At 41.3% G+C, this 14,927-nt stretch overlaps 1 protein-coding gene across 2 annotated transcripts in view; it reads right to left on the bottom strand.

Moving 5' to 3' along the window:
• Positions 1-14,927, bottom strand: part of SPOCK1 (SPARC/osteonectin, cwcv and kazal like domains proteoglycan 1) — a 525,861-nt gene that overhangs the window by 11,715 nt on the left and 499,219 nt on the right. For both annotated transcript variants that reach the window (XM_008063522.2, XM_008063521.1), the window contains 2 exons: positions 8,619-8,735; positions 4,465-4,686 (listed from right to left, as the gene is read on the bottom strand). In XM_008063522.2, the coding sequence (XP_008061713.1) occupies positions 4,465-4,686; positions 8,619-8,735 (339 nt within the window). The remainder of the gene's footprint in view (positions 1-4,464; positions 4,687-8,618; positions 8,736-14,927) is intronic.

The raw sequence follows: 14,927 nt of genomic DNA, 5'->3' as shown, positions 1-14,927 counted from the left end.
TCTCTATGAGGAAGAAAGTAATCACCTAAGGCTTCTATGAGCTGAAAGCCAGGGCTAAGGCTTATTGGGGGAAGTGTTCTGATCCTACAGCCCACCTAATGAGAGATGGCAAATGTTTATCCACCCCAGGTCTTGCTGCAGGAGAGAGAAAGGATTAGAATGGCTACTTCACACCTGAAGGTTCACTACCACAAGAAAGTAAAACACAGGCCAACTATGAAGATATAGGAGTGATCTGGAGAGGTGGCGAATGCACCAGTTATTAGTGAGACTTTCCTAGCTGAACACTTTGGGCAAATCTCTTTACCTTTCTCAGCGCAAGTCATCAGTTGTAAAATATACATCGGATGAACCATCATGAAACCACCAGTTCTCCAGTGAAGGACAGACAGAGTGGGAGCCACATAGCTAAGTGGGTGTATGAAAGCATGTGGTGTTCTCTTTACTCCCTAGAGAAGAACTTACTTCAGTGCAAAATGAAAAGTGGCCTCACTAATGCGTCAGAGATCTCTCATGACTTGCCTTTGCAGATCTTGTGGCTCTGGGAGGTTCTGCTATCTGTTCCAGGTCCTCCTGGCAGTGGTAGAGGTGGTCTGATTCTCTAGGATCTTGTCTTTGGCTTCTACTACCTCTGTCCACCCCACATTTGTCTATAAAGTATCTAAGCACTTATTGACAGCTAACTATTACTCTGAAGACTGCACAATGCCACCTGGTCTTGTTTCCGTGAGAGAAAATGATTCTAAAATACATATTGTTTACTTGTTTCAGATGTGTTCAGAGTAAAGGAGAAAGATATCAACTGACAACAACAAAGTAGAGGAGAAACAAATCCCATCTGGATTCTAAAAGGTAGCATTTACTATGACCTTCCTGGATGCTGCGCCATGGGTAAGGATCCTGGCTTACCCTCACAGTTGTTGGAGGGGTAGTCTATCCAGAGATGTCTGTGTGGCCAGGTGACCAGCTCTTGACTCTTGGTCAAGGCAGTAAATAACCTCACTCTCAGGACCTGTCATCGGACTTCCAGGTGAAGCATTTACACTCAGGCTCTGTATTCTAAAGAACTTGGGCTAAAATCACATGATTTATACAAACTCAAGCTTAAAGCTATTGTTAGGCTTCATACTGAATCACTACAAGTACTTATCCTAAAGTGAGAAAATGGTTATTATTTAACATTGATTTGTAGTTACTAGTAGATGTGACTAGAAGAGAGAAAGAAATGAGGTATAAAAATTGAAAATGAAGAGAAAAGTTATCACTATTTGCAGATGATATGATTGCACACCTGAAAAATCCAAGCTAACCAACCAGAATAACTTATAAACAAAATGAGAATTTTGTGTGGTGTTTGGGAACAAAATTAATGTTGGAACAACCACCAGTGAGAGAGTATAATGGAAAAAAATCTATTTCATTTACAATAGTAACAACAATAAACACAAGGGAAGTATCATATCTGTGAGAACAAAATTTAAAAATGTAATGCCACTGGGTTGATAGGTCCTATTCTAAGACAAAAAGGATTCCGTATTAAACAGCTATCAATTCTCACTATATTAATCTAATTTTGCCTGATGCTAAAAAACAATACCAATAGAAAAATTTTAAATTGAATAAAATGACTCTGAAGTTCACAGAGGAAAAGAAACATATATAAAAGAAACATATATGAAGATTCATGAAAATTCTAAAAAAAGATCAATGGCCACAGAGGATGGCCCTACTGAATGTTAAAATATACTGTAAAATAATTGTGATTTAAACAGCATAAAACTAACTTATTAATAGTTGAATATACAGGATAGAGGATTCAGGAATAGTTATAGATACATATATGGGTTTTATGCATATACTGTATATATAAAATAGAAACTGCATTTCTTTTTTAAAAAGATGTGGGGTACAATTCAGGGTTAGGTATACAAATGTTCATTATGCAGGTCCCCTTGTTAATGAAGTGTGCCCTCTCCCCCGACCTGCAGCTTCCCACTGTCAATTCCCAACCCCCCCAACACACATACACAGTTCCCCACTACCGCCAATCCCTTTCTTATAGTATTGATAGTTGTTCAAGGTCCAGTTATGAGTGAGAACATGTGGTACTTAGTTCTTTGTTTCTGAGATAGATCACTAAGTATTATAGACTCTAAGTCCATCTAAGTTGCTGTGAAGTTCATAATTTTGTCCTTCTTTATGATTGCACAATATTCCATCATGTATATATACCACATTTTTAAAATCACATTTCAAATTGAAGGGAGAAAGATGGGCAACTAGATGACCTTATCCAGGACTGGGAAAGGGGCTGGGACCCTACTTTACTGTGTACACAGTAGAGTAATACAAGATTTAAATATACAACAACAAAAACCAAAGATTTCTTCTTATTAAAAAAAGAGAATTGCTTTACTATCTTAAAGTAAGAAATATCTTTCTAACCTTAACACATATAATGCATAAATGTATATAATGCATAAACATTATAGCTTCTTAGAAGTCACAAACAAAAAGATGGATAAATTTGACTATCTTAATATTTGAAATTTTGTCCTAACAAAAATACGTGAAGTGAAATTTGGGTGAAAAAAGTATTTGCTATACCTATGACTAGAAAATTACAACTTCCTTAAAAGAAAGTTTCCTACCAAAAACAAAAACACAAGTCTAACAGAAAAAAAATCCAACTATGTATATATATAGTTGAATAAACAGGATAGAGTATTCAGGAATAGATATAGATACATATATGGGTTTTATACATATACTGTATATATAAAATAGAAACTGCATTTATTTTTTTTTTTAAGATGTGGGGTACAATTCAGGGTTAGGTATACAAATGTTCATTATGCAGGTACGCCTGTTAATGAAGGATGCCCTCTCCCCACACCTGCAGTTTCCCACTGTCAATTCCCACCCGATCCCCCCCCCCCACACACACACAGTTTCCCACTACTGCCAATCCCTTTCTTATAGTATTGATAGTTGCTCAAGGTCCAGTTATATATATATAAGTATTCAATAATTTAAATACTTCAATATTAGCAGTCATCTTCCTTTCCTAGGGGTGGGGTATGCCTGTCATGCCAGTAGTATGTTGTCCTGAATACCTGACCCATGTTAGGCCCAAGTTGGGGCTTGGGATTTGAATTCAGATGCAGGGCAGTCTCTGCAGGCTCTGTTATCTGAACTACTTGGGCACACCTTCCCCAGGAAGCTGAGACAGGGGGAGGTAAAGCCAGACCACAGGGTCCCACAGGAAGTCAGATCAGCCACTACTGGATTCCTGAGGGTCATCCTGTCCCTAGTCTGAATCCCGCTGCAGGCTGACTCCCCCATCTGACTTTGGGATAAATGAGATAACCAGGTATCCTTTCATCTATTCTCCAAATCTTGTCTTTTTCTGTTATTAGCTGCTTCTTACTTATAACAAATATCCTTGTTTGAGACAGTATAAACCCATACTTATCCCAGAGAAGCCGACCTGTGGTTTTCTCTAAAGGGAAGATGAAAAATTCCTGTGACAATAGAAATTGTGATGCTCTTCTATTTGTACTATGTTTTTCACATTGATAATCTCACAGTGGCCTTTTATGTAGGAAATTATGCAGGAAAGGTTTCTATGCCTCTTTTATAGATTAAAAAACAGAGACAATATAATTAAAAGACTTTCCCAAAGAGAGAAGTGGATTGAAACAACGTAACCACACCAGGTTACAGTCATATAACTTTAGCCTATTCTTTTTTTGGAAAAGTCTTTTAACTATATTCTGCCTCAACTTTTATGTAACAAAGTTGTGAGTTGTTTCCAGTTGCCATGGCCCCCGAGGTTGAAGGTCATGTAACGTGAGCATGCCCAGATAAGCCAGCCAAAGGCAAAACCTAATTGTTCAAACAGAGGAGTCTGGAGTCTAAATTACAAAGTAGACACAATATGACAGGAACCAGGAACCAATCAGTCAAGGCCTGGTATCACCCCATGTCAGGATCCAATCAGGTGTTGACTCTGGGCAGGCATTTACCTCATTGCAAGATGCAATCAGATCAAGCCCAATTATCCTCTGACTATAAAATGTGCCCTCGCCCCCCAGCTTGGGAAGACATTGATTTGAGCCCAGCTCCGGTCTCTTTACTTGGCAGCTTTGCAATAAACTCTTCTCTCTATAAAAGCCTGGAGCTTCCATATTTAGCTTTCCACTGTACATAGGCAAAGAGACCCAGTTTGATTTGGTAACAATAACAGACTCCTTGAATATACTCTTGGGGTTTCTAATATACCACATTAAAAAGCAGAAATAAGTGGAGAGAAATTAGTCTTTGGGCCTGCCATTTAATGAGATGAATTATTTATTCTTTAGCTGTCTCACTACCCACTGATCTCCTAGACATGTAATATGTGGCCCTCCCCTGCCCCAACAGGGCTGTCCTGGGCTCTGGACCCCACCCCTCCCACCTTACCTCCAGGCTTCTGGAAGCAGTAGCACCACTCATTGTTAGAGAGTTTGCCATCCTTGAAGGAGTCACAAGAGTTGAAGAGAGGCTTGATACAGGGCTCGTACTTATCCAGGTAGATGGCATTGATCTCTGAGTGGTCAAGCAGGAGGTCATAATTCATGTCCAACTTGTTGAACATCCAGCCCAGGGAGTCTTTGCAGATGGGCAGGATGCTGGTATCAAACCCTGCTGAGGGAAAGGCATATCTCAGTCGCTGCCAGGCCTGGTCCTTTCCTTCCTGCTCATGCCCCAGCTTTCCGCCCCAAGAAGAAGCCAATGGTCCACCCCCACATTCTCCTCTCGTCTTCTCAGGATACAGTTTTAGTGGTACTCTAGAATATTTTGTGTTTGTTGTTGCTTTGTTTTTAAACAAAACAGTTTAAGTTGTACTAAAACAGAAGGCAGCGTTTGAGGAAAATATGTTCTAGGGGGAACAAATCCCCAATGTTAATTCATCTGTGACGTAAATATGGGTTTTCGTTTACTAAACTTGCTTAAAACAAGGTATGCCTGAAAGGAAGAACACAAACATGGTGAGTGAGAGGTATCACTTATAATACTGAAAACTATGCTTTTATATTTAGGAAAAATATTTGAAAAAGCAAAACGAAATACTTTTTAAAAGGATAGCAGTGAAATGAAACAACATAAAGTAGTCCAGAAGCACTGATTATATCCCAGAGGATCATTAAATCCAAGCAGTCTGAACATTAATGGCAAAACAAGACAGGTACTGTCTCCATTCCCCACTCTACTTTTCTACAATCCCCTAAAGAGATACATGAGATGGAATCTGAATCAACTCAGACAATAATTTCTCTCTTATTTCCCTGGGGGAGGAGAAGTATTTTCTTAAAGAACTATTTGTTTCCACAATGGAAACTGTATACACCAGAATAATAACATCTAGCTCAACACTTGGGATATTGAGTCCACCGTAGACACACCCCAGAAAAAGTGCTACATCTAAAATTCATCTTTCAGAGTTACAGACACTGTGCAACCTCAGGTTATTCCATAAACTGAATTTCTAGGACTGGTTTTGTTTTCCCAGAAGGCAGATGATTAAAGTTAACTTTTGTGTTGCTATATATAAAGCACTCTTCTAAGCACTTTCTGCTTAATTATCTCACTGAAGCCTTGTAACAGTCCTATGAAATGGTGCTATACCATTTCTACTTTACAGGAAAACCAAAACCAAAAACAAACAAACAAACAAACAAAAACAAGGCTCAAGGCTTGAGTTCCTTGCTCAAGGTCATACAATCATACAATGAGGATTCAGACCCAAGCATCCAAACTCAGAGTCTACAGTCTCAGTGCCTCCACTCCTAGGGCTGCCTTCTGCCTTACTTGATCTTCCTGCCCTGGGGCCATCCAGCTGGCTTAGGGTGTTGTGTTGGGGAATGGACAGTTCAACATGGCAATACGGTGACTGCAATGGAGGGTCCTGATGGGGTTGATTGCCCAATGCCCAGGCATCAGGTTTCTATATACCAATAGGCAGTCCTCCTTAGTTGGCAGGATTTAAGAGAGATAGCAAAGTGCACCCAAACATTTTAAAGGCAGTGTCTTCACAGAAAAGCCTTTACTATCCAGAAACCAGGAAAATAAGTTTAGCACCTTCTCCTCTGAGATCTCACAGAACCCTGTGCATCCCTCATTGTTGATGCTGCTAATTAGACTATAAGTTCCCTGAGGGAAAGATGTTCCCTTCAGTAGTCTCAGCTATGACAGGCACATAGTCAGTGCTCAATTAAAATATATATAGTTGTTGTTGTTGTTGGGAGAAGTTTTCTAGCTACTGCAGAGTTTGCCCCTGTAAACATAAAAATATTTCCATTTTTACATTTGTCTTTTTATGTTTGTCATTAAAATATTCCCTTTTTATGTTTGTCATTAAAATATTCCCTTTTTATGTTTGTCATTTAAATATTCCCTTTATTTCATAGAGGCTATGGGTTCAACATGGCCCCTTTGACTGAACATCATGATTGTCCACAGTCTTTGATAATGACATTTCAGGGGCTAACTGAGTAAAAGAAGATAATTTACTTTGACACTGCATGGCTCTACATTTTGTAGGGAATATTTTACATACTATGCATCAATTTTATAGGATATTGACATTTTAAAGGAAGATAATTTACTCTGACACTACATGGCTTTACACTTTTATGCAGAATATTTTATATAATATACATCAATTTTATAGGATATTGACACTTTAATAGACAGGAAAGAGGAGTTTACTGCTGACTGGTCACCAAAAAGAAGCTGGTTGAGCAGTGGTCAAAAATTCAAAAAGTTCAGCTCATCCCACCCCCACTGAAAGGTTTCCAGAAAAGAGGTGCCTGCTTCTGGCATCTATGGTTGCCTGTGGCTCAGAGGGAAGTAGAGTAGCCCCTCCAGTTGCCCCTGAGTGTACAGGACCAAGTAAGGTCCCAGGGCTTCCCCCTCAGAACTCCTGGCCTGACAAAAATGTCACTCCCTACTCTGGCCTTGTGCGCTAATCAAGCATCCTTCCTTTACATTCCCTTTATACCACCATTGCATCAGGATATCAAACCTAAAAGCCTCTCGTGGGACTCAATTTGCTTCTGGTCAAGGGCAGGCCATTCAGAGACATCTCCAGGGAATGAAGGCTGCAAGAAGCAGCTCTCCTCACATCAATCTGCTCTTTGTTGAAAGGTTGTTCAAAAGCTCAAGGGCCGGGCTGCTCCTGGAAGATCTAGGAGGAAGTTTCTCAACACTATCTATGAATTAATTGTCCACAAACTCCCAAGGAACCTCTCACAGGAGTGGACAGCAAAAATCTTATTTTTCTTTTCCCACAACCTCCACGAACCACTCTTAGAACACTGAGATTCTGAGAAGGAAACACTCTTTCCCTTAAAGTAGAAGAAAGAAACTTAATCATCCTTTGGATTGGTCTTTTCCACTGGTATCTCTGGAAGGTTATGAACAGCAAAAAATAACCAAAGATTAAGGATATCATTTGGCTGAAGACCAGATGCCAGTGTAACTTCTTACCTACTGCATTCAATCCAAGAGCATTAACAAATTCTGTCCAAATAAGCATATGAACAGGGCAAAGTATTCCACGTTCCAAACAACATGTTTTTATATTTTGACCAATTAACATCAAAATTGCTGCATAGTAAAGGCTGTGGCAAAATGACATGTATTGGAACAATTGTGTTGATTGGTAATTAATTCATTCTGTGTTGCTTGGCCACGGTTTGGAGAAGCCTACTCCTAAGCACCTTTGAATGAAAAGCATCAAAGTGACTCCGTCACAGTACCAATTCACAGGCCTACTCTGAGTGTTCTCCCCAGTGAGTGGCAAAGCTGAGCATAGTCTCTGCCAGTTCAGGAGCTGAAGCCAGTAGGAGGCTCCTTAAAGAATCTGCATGTTATGGGTAGGAAAAGGGGTCACTTGTCTGGGAGTTTCCATGGAAAACAAAATTCAGTCTGACTATTGTAGACAAAGACCTAGTATCAAAAATATTTGCTACAGTGTTGCCTATATCAACTAAATGTTGGCAACAACCTAAGTGTCCCAAAACAAAGGTTTAATTAAATACATTGTTATATCCATAATTGAAATTCTGTATAGCTATTACAAAACAGAACACTCTTCAACAACATAAAAAAATCATAATATATTTCTAAATGATAAAAGGTCATTAAAAAAGTTTGCAAAGTATGATCCAAGCTTGGTTATTATATACACATATTATCCTGTAAGACAAAGAAAACAACCTCAAAGTATATATCACAACATGCCTACAGTTGTTAAAATGATAAGATTATGCATTTTTCATATTTTTCTACATATTTAATGTATTTTCCAATATGTATACACTAAATGTTTTAAATCAGACTTTTAAAAAATATATAGATTGTATTTGTTTTTCTTGATTCTAAAGCATCTTCCCCTTCTCTGTATTTTAATATTTCTGAGACTGGGAAATATTAAAAGTTAATGTGTACATTTAATATGGTAGGTTTTTTCACCTCCAAATTATATTACTAACCCTAAATCAATAACATCTAGTAACTGAGGAAATGAAATATTTAAAATAAAATAAATGAGCAGAAGTAAGTAATCTTACTGCTTTGGGCTGTGTCAGAGCTGGTGGGCTTGATGACTCTGTTTGCATCTTCATGAAGAGCTCCAAACCAATCTTTCAGCCGGGAAGCAAGGTTCCGCAACTCCTTGTCAGTGCAGGCTACAGAAAAGTAAACCGAATGAACAGTGAGTCTGTGGGCTTCCTGCCCTCCGTGTGCTGAGCAAAGCCATGTTCAATGCAAACCTCCTTGACCATCCATGCTATATCTCCTACCCCACTCTGAAAACACCCCAAAGAAAATGCTATTACCACAAATATGACAAAGAGCCTAGATTCCCAGGACAAGCAGCAATTGTTCAGAACTTGAATTTGGACAGCCTCCGAGCTGCTGAAGCAAGCTGCAGTGGTCTTACAGTTGTGTAACATCCTCCAAAGACTGTCACGGATCCCTTTTGCTAACCGCATAAAGCTTGCTCTTGAGATTTTGCCAGAGAAGATTACATTTTCCACTAAACTCATGCCAAGAGATTAACACCCAGGAATAGCTAATGCTCTCAGGGAGAGGCTGCCTAGGACACCAAAAAATCCTGGTACTAGCAGACTCTCAATTTTGTTTTAGCCCAAGGTTTGGATTTGTGGATTTGGCCTATTTTTCTAGTTTTCCTATGGACTTATTCTTGACTTTCCACTATAAACAGATGGATGCCTTTTCTATGAAAAGGTTATTTCTATCTTAGGCCATCTGTAATCATCCAGCTCATCTTTTAGGGTAAGATGGAGTCATTGGGGCAGACACATACTCCTTCCAAGAACAAGAAAATCCAGACAGATGGGTAGGCAGGTGAGTAGGTGGGTGTAAGCTATTTGGAGGTCTCTTTGAGTGCTGAGACTTGAGGGAAGCTATCCCAAATGAGGGAAAACTGCAGAGAAAGGAACTGAGTTCTGCAGCCCCCTAATTTTTCATTGGGGCACACCCTAATTCTAGGTACTCAGAATTCTGGCAAATGGTCCAGACAGTGGGCTGCTTCTGAGGCACAGAAAAGCCAGCAATGCAACTGATGGCTGTAAGCATATGAATAGACAGGAATTAGAGATCGAGGGGCTGAAATTTCAATGACTAAAAAGGGACAAAAAATTGAACCTTACAACTGTCATGTTTCTCAAATCCTAAAGCTACACGAGCAGGCAGCTGTGGAGTCAAGCAAAAATGCTACTATAATGCAGAGCCGGGATCCAATTGTCTCATGCAGAGGAGACAGATTAGGGATCAGAACCTACCAGTGCAGAGCCCAGTGTAAGATGGGGACAATGATGGAGAAGCAGACAGTCTTACCAAAACTCCAGGCCAGCCTTCAATTAGCACAGGCCCTGACTGAATTAAGGTGATCAGACCCCATCAGTCGCCTCACAAAGGACAACACAAATCTTTGCCAGAAGAAAATGCCATGCAGATCCTGTCCTCATTTTTATAATGCACATCTGCTTTTCAGTCAAGCCCACCTTTCCTTACCCTGGGGCTTGATGGAGAACCCAACTTCCCAGGTCTCAGGCAGGAAAGGTGTTCCCCACCCTCCATTGTAGTGGGAGGTGGCCAGGTCTAGGCTGGGTCTGTGCAATCTGAGGACTGTCATTTATAACAGCTGCCTTCACTCCAGCTAAGATTCAGACTCTAAACTCCTGCAATGCATGGAATGAATGTATGTCCAGTGTTTACACTCAAGTTCTTAATGACTTCAAGATACTGCTCTGCTTTGAACAGTTGGGGCATGACTGTACTTCAAAACACTAGCTAGGAAATTGCATGAGAAATGTCTTGACAGGTAGCAGAGCCTAACGACTCTGGAGTTGTGCTGGCTAGAATGGATCTCAGCTTTTCCACTAGTTGGCTAGGTGACCTCAGACAAGCCAGTTAACCTTTTGGTGTCTCAGCCTGCTTATCTGTAAACTCAGGGTAATATTATTATGTCACATAAATCAGACAATGTGTATGAAGTTCTTACCAAAATACATGACATATGATAATAGCAATTACTTAGTATGTGCCAGCTATAATTTCTATTATTATTACTATTATTTTAAAATTGAAGATTTGTAAGTAACCTTAGTGCTGACATCACAGTACTCAGAAAACCAGTAAGACAAATCCAGCTACATTAAACTGACTTGGGTCATATCAGAAATACGGTGAAAATTTCGATGCTTGTGCCAGGCAATAAGTTGCCATTAGCTATATGTGGCTATTTAACTTGATTAGTAAAATTTAAAATTTAGTTCCTTAGTTTCCTACCACCCCACTCCAAGGGCTCAGCAGCCACACATGGTTGGTGACTTCCATACTGGAAAGCACAGACCCAGACTCTTCCCACGGGAGCAGAGTGTTGTACCGGACAGCACCGGATGAAGCCAGCGACCATTTTGAGATTTCTACCTTTCTGGAGGTTCACCACTGCTGGATGAGATTGAAGAGTTGATGCAGCAGCACACCACATCATCCTGATGCCCAAGTCTGGACCTCTACTCCATCTCCCTAGCCTTTAAAGCTGGACTGAGAAAGAAGATAATAAGTTCCTGCCAGCCAGGAACCACAAGCAGGCAAGGGAGTCACTGTTGCTGAAGGTGGATTCATGGCTTTGCCCAGACAACAGAACTGATCCTTGGGGCAGGTTCACATGGACATGCTTATTGGCCCCAACGCAGAGTCTCTGGGGGCCTGGTTGCTCCCTTTGCTGCTACTGCACTGCTCTAAGCATGAGAGGATGTGTCTGTTTTTCTGAGGAAAAGAGGATGTGGGATCTATAATCAATCTCACACTTGACAATGGAAAATTAATAGCATCTATTTTTCTCTCTATTGCCATGCATGCCATCTATTCTAAATGTTCTCTGAACAGAGAAAATTGCGAAGTCAACTTGTAAAGGAAATCTCACACTGCAAGATAAATTAGTCAGTCCTGTTTAACTAAACTCTGACAGATGTGCAGGTAATCTGTGCCTTTACAAGACTGCTGAATTTTCCACATCTTTGCCAAAGTGCACAGGCCCTGGATGGCTGATGGGATCAGGGACGGGAATCTTGAAAGAGTGAATATGTCACTCAGGGACGAGCACAAGCAGGGAGCCTTTGGCATGGGTAGAGAAAGATCAGAAAACCAAAATGGAGACGAGGGGACTCAATTATTGGGCCCTGTTCACTCACAGTATCCTCAACTGAATGGTCCTTATGAGGAGAAAGTCAGGCACACACTGCAGAAATTGACACATCTCAGAGGAAAAAAAAAAAAAAATCAAAGAAAACAGCCTGCAGAGGGCTACTGGTTCACAGCTAGTATTCCAGCCACAACACATAAGCTGGCAATGGGAGAGAAATGCCTGCCTTATAAGGTGCCCATCACGATCCCCAATAAAGTTGAGACCTGGGGATTGATGCTTTCAGAAATGGGGATCCATAGGGTACATCCTACACAGTTCCCCACTCGTGAAAACTAATTTTTGTGGGGGAGAAAACTGTAAAACCATCTCCCCTGCTCTTCTGGCACTCCACCTGGGGCAGGCCAATCCTGGTGGTCTCTGGAGAAGGGTCTGAGGGCCTTTTTCCACACCTCCTGGGGAAAGAAGCAGAGCACAGGCCACCAGCATCAGACTCTTTAGAGGAAAAGATGGGGCTTTCTTGGGAGAGGATCTGGTTCAATCACAAAGACAGGAACCTGATTTCTTTTGCCACTGTCACCCCCCTTCTTGGGCATATGCTAGCTCACCCTCTAGCTGTCCCATTTTCAGTTATATTCCCTCCTGTCCTCCACCCTGGTTTCAGCTTGCTTTAATTGCTCTCATTCTCCTAGCCATCTCTTCCCAGCATCCTGCTTTTGATGCATTTCTGTTTCTCTTCCTGTTTCTACAAGGTACTGCACATCTTTCTTATGTGAACTCCATCTGCTCCAACATGGTTGGTATGTGGGTAGCATCTCGGGGAACCCTCAAGTCCCAATCTCTGCCTCATCCCATAATCAGAAAATGGTACCACCAAATTCTCATATCCTTGGGGCAAAAAATTGGGAATTTCCCCAGATGTCTCCACCATCCCCACCCTCCCTGTAAGATGGTCACAAAAAAGTCTGCTGCTTCTAGCTCTCTCCACTACCTTTATTCCAGTCCCTGATCCCACCATCACCTGCCACCATGACAACCTGAACAGACTCCTAGTTGGTCTCCCATCTTGCTCCCCCATGCTCCCTTCTCCATCCCGCAGCCAAAATGATCTTTCTAAAATAGACATTTGATCAAGTCATGGTTGTGCCTCCCTTCTCCATCCCACAGCCAAAATGATCTTTCTAAAACAGACATTTGATCAAGTGATGGTTGTGCCTGTGCCACTTCAGAGGTTCCCCATCACTCAGTCACTCCGTAGGTTAAGTCTAAACTCCATAACGTGAGTTGAAGGGCCTGCTGGATCCACTCACTGAAGACCTCAGTCTCTCCCCTGCAACCTCTCCTCCTCAGCCTCCATGCTCCAACCTTGCTGCTGCTCTCACACTCTCTTCCAACTTGATACAGTCCTCCTGCTGTCTTCTAGCACCAATTCCTCTGTCAGATCTTGGCCTTAAAATGACTTTCTCTTAGAGGATTTCCCAATCCTCAAACTAGTGAGTATTTCCTTTCCTGGGCATGCAGTGCCTTGCTACTTGGATGGCATTCATCACACCTATAGTTTCTCATTCAGTGCCTATCTTCCCTCTAGATCACAGCAACATAAAACTCATGCCCTAAGACTGCCTCAGCACTAGTGGGTCCACATCTAATGCGTTCGATCCTGCGATACACACCCATTGACTGAAGAAGCACCCACTTACTGCCTTTTGTCAACTTCAATTTTTCCATCTGAAAAATGGCAAAATAATCTTAGCTCATAGTATCATGGCATAGAATAGGATAACAGCATACTGGCATATAGCAGGAATGCAATAAATTTATGTTCCCCTTCCCAAGATCCCAATTGTCTGCATCATGTGTTATAGAATTTTATCGTTATGCTCTTTTTTTAAGCCTGTGGAGATGCTTGTGACATAAAGAATACCATGTTTCCTTACTCATTTCATAGGTGGGTCAGTGAAATCTGAGAGATTCGGGTTGCAATTTCTGTCTACCACGGATAAGCTCTAGGATAGGGAGGCTGGATTGACTTCCCCACATGGGCGTCCCTAAGGGGCTGTGCAGTAGTGTTTGAAGTGTCGGGGGGGACCCAAAGAAGATCAGGAATTGCTTTTGGAGGCTAAGCCCCTTGTAGTACAGGCTTCCCTTGCTAGGTAAATGTTCTAGGAACCCACAAGCATCAGTGTACTTGCTACCATTGTTGTGAGACACTGTGTTCAGTTTCAGTGATTTATTTATTTATTGAAGATTCTCTCAACACATTTTTGCCCATTTCATGATGGGTGATATATGAGCATACCTGTCCACACCACACTGAATGTTCAGCAGTTTTTGATCAAAAACAGCATGACCTATACACCCCACCCTCCCTGTTCACCCAATCTTACCCCAGCAACTTTTTATTTCCCTGGTTGAAAAAAGTTCTCAAAGGGAAACATTTTGCAGATGTGGAAAAGGTAAAACAAACAAACAAAAAATGGCAGAAGCACTAAAAGGCATAAGAAATGATGAGTTCAAAGCTGTTTTGAACAGTAGAAATAGTGTCTTGATAGGTGTATTGCATCAAATGGAGAGTACTTTGAAGGTGACTGAGGTTTAAACATGTAAGAATAAATACACAATATTTTATAAATAAGTTCCAGTTGGGGGGGAATCCCCACCTATATAGTTACAGCTATTGAGTGAAAGAGACAGGATTAGAATTGGACTATTATCTGATTGGGCTACCCCTATATATGGGATCACTCTTTGGGTAGATTGGTTTTGAGGGTAGCCAGCACTAACTTTGCCGTCCATATACTTAGTCCAAATTCTGGGTTGAGAAAATTACAACGTGAGGCCCTCACCTGTGAAGTGCTGCAGGTGGGGCAGTGCTGCAGGTGGGGCAGCTAGCTAAGCAATACAAGACCAGTGGGGAGCAAGCAAGGCTCTCGCCTTCCTTAGCTTTGGTGCCAAGAACAACGGTCTTTTGGAGGAAATGCCAATAGCCTGCTGCATGTGTCACATGTGTGGCCACTTGGGCTTCATTAGAGAAAAGTATAGTGTCATTGCACATTACTCCACAATGCGGAAAGAGAAGACAGCTCCCTCCCCCAGGAAAGCCCAGCACTCAGGCAGAGAAGGGCCCAGGTAATTTGGTGCTCTCCCAGTGGACTTTTCCTGTCTGTTTGGCAAATATGAACAAAATACAATGAGCAAGTGTAAA

The sequence above is a fragment of the Carlito syrichta genome, unplaced genomic scaffold, assembly GCF_000164805.1.
Source record: "Carlito syrichta isolate Samal-C Ts95f unplaced genomic scaffold, Tarsius_syrichta-2.0.1 Scaffold306893, whole genome shotgun sequence".
NCBI lineage: Eukaryota > Metazoa > Chordata > Mammalia > Primates > Tarsiidae > Carlito > Carlito syrichta.
Note: the sequence above shows the minus strand (reverse complement) of the source record. Positions and strands in the feature narration are given on the sequence as shown.